The 7,377-nt window shown below is 40.2% G+C and overlaps 1 protein-coding gene across 1 annotated transcript; it reads left to right on the top strand.

Moving 5' to 3' along the window:
- Positions 1 to 567: 567 nt before the first annotated feature.
- LOC119430247 (flocculation protein FLO11) lies at positions 568 to 2,137 on the top strand (the record flags this gene model as incomplete). The annotated part of the gene is given in 4 exon segments (XM_037697694.1): positions 568 to 1,302; positions 1,412 to 1,459; positions 1,551 to 1,629; positions 1,736 to 2,137. Coding segments are annotated over 4 exon segments (1,040 nt in total), but the record flags the coding sequence as incomplete, so codon positions are not given.
- Between the last annotated feature and the right edge of the window lie 5,240 nt (positions 2,138 to 7,377).

The following is a 7,377-nucleotide window of genomic DNA, read 5'->3' as shown; positions in this document are numbered from 1 at the left end:
ATATATATATATATATATATATATATATATATATATATATTTCTTTTTTTCCCCAGAACATTGTAATTATAAGATAAGATAAGATAAGATAGAACTTTAATGATCATGCAGGAAATTGTTGAAACAAGCCACTACCTTACTATCATAATGCACATGTAAGTGAGCAATGCATTTCAAAATAAATTAATTGGTTTGTCTTGTTGCTTCTTTAATAGCACAAATCTCTCCTTGGCACAAAAATATTTAAAAAAAATTTTGCCTCGTCATTCTTAATTGTCTGATATACTAGGTGTGTCAAATGTTAAAACGATCATTTTGATGAGGCTACACCCCGTTTTGTTGAGCCACATTTATTCTCACGGGTTAATCATCTTTATTCTCTCACCACACCTCCTCACAGCAGGGTGCAAAACGTGCTAACACAAGTTTTTGCAGCCAAGCAAGTAAGCTATTATGTCCCGCTGTAAGACATCAAACAAGCCCAGTCGACTTCCCTTTCTGTTCATGTCCAATCCGGTTGGTAAATACTTAAATTGATCCATGGATTTCCCTGTCTCTTTGTTGTAGGTGTGACCCAGATCCCTGTTAAGCTCGATGAGGACATTTACCATGAGGTCAAAGCTGAAGAGTTTATTGTTGACCACCCCACAGCCCTGAGTGGTTTAAATGCTCAGACCACCACCGAGTCTGGAGTGGACGGAAAGGTTTCCCCACCAAAAACTGAAACACCCAAAACACCAGTGGTCATTCAGTCATCCCAACAGTTGTCCTTAGATGTCACAGCTGAGGGCAGTGGTGGATCCATGGAGAGAAGTGGACACACTCACACTACACCTCTGAGTGTGTCTCATACCCCCACAACGCAGCCTGGGATGGACAGATTCCCAGCATTCCTAGTCTCTGATCAACCATTAACAGATTTCCAAACAGAGGGCAGTGCTGACCCCACGTCCTCTACAATGTTATTGGAAGGAAGTGGGTTTTCTCCATCAGCCACCACCATCCAAACGTCACAGCAGACGTTCACAGATTTCCTAGCAGAGGGCAGCGGCACCACAGAATCTGCTACAATATCTGAGGGAGGAAGTAGACTCTCTCCAGCTACAACCACGAGCGTTTCACATACTCAGAGCCCTGCCTCCACGACGGAGTCTGTAAGAGACAGTACAGCTGCTTCACCAACGTCCGAGCCAACAGAAGTATCCACAAAGACTCGAGCTTTGGAGGAGCCTCTCCGAGAGAAAAAGATTCAATCTCGTCTAATGCAGGAAAATGTATCCGAAATGGATAAACTCGCAAATGGTAAAAACCCTCTTACTGAGAATATATATCTATTTATATATAATTATAGCAAAACAATTGATTATCTTTGAAAGAGCCACGTGTAAGACTGCTTCCATGTTTCTTACAGGAGACGACTACAAAAAACCAGACATGCACAAAGGCCACATCACACCAGGTAAATAAAAGAAACTTGAATTAAATGAATGGTTTAACCTTTACTCAAGTTATTTAATCAAACTGACGTGTTTTTTCCCTCACCTGTCTAGACTGGATAATCATTGTTGCGTTCATTGTTGCTCTTGCGGCGCTTGTGGCAGTTTGTGCAGCTATTGCCACTAGAGACAAGTAAGACCTAATTTTCAGGAGAAAAGAAAAACCCTTTGTGTGCGTGTTTTGTGTGACAATAACTTTTTAAGCGCCGAATCGATCTCTGCTGTCCCTCGTTGTGCAGGTGGAACCATCCAAACCAGGTGGCTGAAACCAAAACTCCCATTTCAAACCAGAAGAGGGAGCTAGAGATGCAGACCTTCCCCATCCTGCTCAAAGATGGGCCCAAGGAGAATGGGAGTAACGGAGAGTACACGGTTATCCCCCTGGAGGACATCACTGAAAAGTTTCCATCCGACTGAGGCTGAGAGACGCAGGCCGTGGAAAACTGATGAGAGGAACAAACATGATGAACGGACTGCTGAGCAGAAGTTTGATGTTATTTATTTCCTTGTGGACTTCCACAGTTCTTGTCTCGACAGAGAATCGTGTTCTGCTTGCTCCAGCTTTCTTTCATCATTATTTAGGGAACATGAAAAGGTTTGTTTATTTCGGCTCATAGATTTATGGCAAAATAGACCTTTTCAATGCTGAAAGCTGTTCAGGTAAAATGTGTCCTTTATTTCAATTTAAAGGGGAAAACCTTTCGCTTCCATTCACATTCTGCTTTTTCCCTTTCGAGTCACGGGGGAGCTGGTGTCTATCTCCAGCGCTGTGTGGGAGGTGGGCCACAAAAAGACAAGCAAGCGTTCACTCTCACCCACACTTAGGGACACTTTAATTACCAGTTAACCTAACATGCATGTTTTGGTCTGCTGGAGGAAACCCACGTGTGCACAGGTACACAAAACAGTTGGGAATCAAACCTGTTACCTTCACACTGTGAGACGACGGCGCCAAACATTTTACCACTGTGTGGCCTATAGCACATCGTTTTTTATTCCTATAACTATTTTTATTTAATTGTTTTAATATTGAGAGGTTTTTAAAGGAAAATGTTCTGTGTTCAGGGTTGACTTTTTGTAAAGTGTGTTTCTCCTCTAATGGTTTCTGTAATTTTATTGAGAACTGTTGTGTGGATTGTAACTTATATTAGGCTGTGTTGTTGCTCTCTGTGTCGATTGTGTAAGCTCAGAGCTGAACCTGCATCATAATTGCTCCTCTTGACTCCCACACATCACTCGAAACGCTGCAAAATATGCTCACCGAGCATTCGCCACGTCCCACGTTTCACAGGAAATAAACACAACGGCACCTCATCAATAAATATTTATTTGTCTTTCATTAAGTATTTACACACAAGTGTTGCAACGTTTACACACTTTGCGTCCATTATCTGGACAAACAGTTTTGTGCTCGAGAAAGACAAGCACTAGAAGCAAGTTGTGATTCTGTCTGCATCGCACGGACCGACAGACATTAACACCATATTTAAACTAAAATGCAAAGAAATGTAAACAATAAAGAAAAAATGTGGATTGTCTAAATTGTACTTTTGGTAGAAAACAATGAAATGACTCAGAATATTAAAAAACAAATTAAACTGATGGTAAAGTTGTGATTTATTTGACTTATATGACCTTACAAATTTACAGTAAAATTATGATGAAAAATTGTTTAGTGTGTGTTCCTGTGACATCTTAAATATATTTTATAACATACACGGGATCACATGCAAAAAACAAGTTTTCTATAAGGGTGATTTGACTATCTACTCACAGTTTTGTTATTGTTTTATTGTTTTTAAGATGACAAAGACACACAAACTGGATTGCGTGTTGATTTATCACATCATGTGGACACGCAGCAACATTCATATCCATTTAAAGCACCTCCCTTCATCATCTCATAACCTTTATATGATCCAATCTTCAACCTATCAGTCACAATAGTCAGTGTCACTTGAAAATAATGACATTTTTAAAAATATATCATTTATTTCTTGGAAATTATGTGGAAATCATTAAATTATTTTAAAAAAATTATATGCATATACATTACTTTGTCACAACTATTCATATCACTATCAGCCTATATAATAAAAATGCATTGATAAATAAAAGTATGTCTCTAATATTGCTTAATGCAGTGAATAAAGAAACATTTTTTATAGAAATATTTAACATTGAAAAAAGTTATGACAAAATCGTTAAATCTATACAATGAATTTGTTCATCTAAAGTGAGTATTTACACAAAGTGCAAGCAGGCACTTTAAACATGGACATATAAGCTGCTGCTTATATAAATTAGAAATAATTAATTTGTTTTCAGCTACTTTCAGTTTCTACATTAACAGTCAAAAACGCGTGGAAGCAACATCCGATGACCTTGTTGTTGCAGCGTTAGATTTATGTGAGTGCTGCAGGCAGGCGTCAGCGTGCACTTGTTAAACAGACATGACCACAGCTAATTAACTCTGGTGCAACTACAAGCCTGTTATTTATATGCAAATCTGCAGAAAAAAATACTCTGCTCTAAATAATATTGTAATAATATAATAATATTGTGTCAGAAGGCCCAGCCATCTTCACCTAAAGAGCAGTTTCAGTGAAAATGAAGTAAATATTACAATTTAAACCTTCATATTGTACAGACATGATTAATATTTTTAGTCCCAAACGTGTTTAAATTGTCCTGATGCATGCTCAATAAGTCAGGTAGAAAAATCTAACAAACTTAAGTCAGGTCCTCTGGATGGATTAAAAAAATAAAAACTGTTGACATGGTTCGTCTTTAATTCAAAAGACTGTGTCGGTCTAAGGAGCTGCAGTAAACTCAGTCTTATAAATAGCCCCTTCTCATAGTGGATCAACCAGTTTGTTGTTGACATCCAGAACGAGCTGTTCACATGATCAAGGCAGACCATCAGCCTAACGACCGATCGTTAATATCCTGATGCTTTGTGCTATTCACAGAGGGCTGAGTAATACAGTAATCCCTCGATCGCTACTTCATGGTTCAACTTTACTGAACTCGATCTTTCACAGTTTTTCAAAGTAAGATTGGACATGACACACAATTGTCTGATTGATGGATGAGCTGCACAAGCGGCATGGATTGTGTTACAACGAGAGCTGATTGCGGGTCCTGGGCTACTGCAGTTAGCTGTTGCTAGTTGTGGGCTTCAGGCCTCATCGGACCCCAGGTCCGCCTCCAGCTCACACTGCTCCCCCTGGCTCAGACCTCCCTTAGAAGCAGCAACTCACACTATCAATAAATCAAGGAAATGTGAATTAAGTTTTTCCACTTGTATTAAAATCAAGGCAGGAGAAGGTTACAGTTTACAGCGCTGGCCGGTCCGGTACTCAACGTGAGATCAGGAACCAGAAGGGCCGGATGTCCCATGGCTTTACAGCTTTATAGGCCCTAGACTCCTCATTCGCAGAAGAGGAGCACAACCCATCACGTGGATGAAGGGGAGGGACTAAGTGTGATCTCAATGGATCTTATCTGGTTTAACGTGAAAGGAAAAAATGAGACGGTGTATAAAAAGCCTTTCTGCGTGATGCAGCAAGTAAAATAAACTCTATTCCTTGACAGATATTGAATCATTGGGAGACTCTTTTTAGAGTTGCTGGCCCCGTTTAAAGCAGTCAGGACCGGGTCATAATTTTATTATAATCCCGTCTCTGAGCAGATCAAAAACCCAGGGTCAGTCTAGATAAAAATACTAACAAATGTTTATTTAAAATAAATTATTTTAAATGATTTAGCACGGTGGCGCAACTGGTAGAGCTGCTGCCTCTCAGCGAGCAGGTCCCCGGTTCAAATCCCGGTCCGGGGGCCTTTCTGGGTGGAGTTTGCATGTTCTCTCTGTGCATGCGTGGGTTTTTCCAGGTACTGCAGTTTCTTCCCACATACTAAAAACATGCATGTTAGATTGATTGGTAACTCTAAATTGTCCCTAGGTGTGAGTGAGAGAGTGAATGGTTGTTTGTCTCATTTGTCTCTATGTGTCCCTGTGATGGACTGGAGACCCGTCCAGGGTGTACCTCGCCCCTCGTACAGTGACTGCTGGACATGGGCACCGGCGACCCCCGTGACCCAAAATGGAATAAGTGGGTTAAAGATAATGGATGGATGAATTTAGCACCTGTGTGAAGCCCACAGATGCAGGGAGAAGCTCCCTCCTGCACCTGCCATGATCTCCTCTCTCTGCCACGCCCACATTTCTCCTCTGTGCTGCAGCAGCTTTGTGAAGAGTTAACCCTTTGCTGTCCAGATGCACCGATTGACTTTTGTCTTCCAACTTAAAATTCAAAGTATGTCACATCACAATATCATCATAATCACAAAATATAAAAGTGTTGAAAGTTATTTTTAATTATTTTAGAACTTCTATGTTCAGTTGTTTCAGTGTAATTGAGCAAGAAGTACATTTCTGCTCCGTGCTGCATCTGCCGCTGAAGGGTTAACCCTTTGATGTCCTGCTGCGCTTCTCTTCTCTACAATTTAAATTTAAATACTGTGATATCTTTAAAAAACAATTCATTCATTGTTTTTTTTTAAATATTACAAATTTAAATTGTTTATTTACACAGAGATTGGGAGGTGATGAGTGTGTTTGCAGGGGAAGTGGGTGTGGCAGAGAGCTGCAGGTGGCAGAGAGCAGAGATCATGACTTTCTGTGCTCTTTTAGAGCGTTTAGAGTTTACAAACAATGTTTAGAGTTTTGCAAAAGTGTGAGAAGGGTTTATAAAGACTTTATATATATATACTAGCAATTACAGCACTGTAAGAGAGTAACAACTGGACACTGAGGCCTCCGTCCTGTTTTAATGATGGATGATTTCACTTCACAATGAAGATGTTCACATCCTTGATAGAGAGGAACATTGGTTTGAGAGCGGAGTGAAGGAGGCCATCTTTGTGAATCAATCTCGCCCATCATTAAACAGGGGTGGAGGCCTCCGTGTCCAACTGTCCCCCGATGCTGTTGCTAGTATCACTCAGCCCCCTGTGAATATCAAGAGGCTATCAGGGTACTAACGATCAGTCATTGGACTGATGGTCCTCCTTGATCATGTGAACAGCTAGTTCTGGATGTCAACAACAAACTGGTTGATCCACTATGAGAAGAGTCTATTTATAAGACTGAGTTTAGTGCAGCTCCTCAGAATGTTGATTTAATTTGGATTAAACACAAAACGTTTCAACGTTATTTTTATTTTTTTGAATCCGTCCAGAGGACCAGACTTATCTTTGTTAGATGTTTAAATTGTCTTCGTGGCGACACTCTGCAGGTGACATTATCAAGGCAAGGTTATCATGAACAAACAGGAACAGTTTGACATAAAACACAGAACAAAGCTGAGAGTTTCAGAGACAAACCTCCCTTGTTCTCTCTCACTGAAGCGTCAGCTTGCTCTTTTCCTCTCATGAGCACTAACACAATGATTGCAAGTCATTCCCAGAACAACGACAGACATGCTGTCAGTGCTTTCACTTACATACATCATAAATTTATGTATATCAAACAACAAATATCTAAACAAAGAATTACATGAACTGAGAGAGCACCCTTATTGCACTCTGAGCTTATTCTCTGCAATACATTCTGTACCGTTTGTTGCCACTTTTAGAAGCCACCCCTCTTAAGTCCTAAGCCTTGCTTCTTAGTCCTGACCATGTGTGACATTCAGGGTTAATCCTATAAATCAGTCATTTAGAAATGCAGCCTGTTAGACTCCCGGTGACTTCTAGGTTTTACTTTTAGTCCTTGTTTCGATCTCCACGGGCAAAGTCACATTTCCTTCATCCTTATCGTCTCTTTCATCCTCAAGCCGCAGAGAAAGCTCTTCAACACAAAAGAAAAATAAGTTTT

Source organism: Nematolebias whitei, chromosome 2 (genome assembly GCF_014905685.2).
Source record: "Nematolebias whitei isolate Nwh7 chromosome 2, NemWhi1, whole genome shotgun sequence".
Classification (NCBI taxonomy): domain Eukaryota; kingdom Metazoa; phylum Chordata; class Actinopteri; order Cyprinodontiformes; family Rivulidae; genus Nematolebias; species Nematolebias whitei.
The sequence above is the reverse complement of the archived record's forward strand: the minus strand, read 5'-3'. Positions and strand labels throughout refer to the sequence as shown.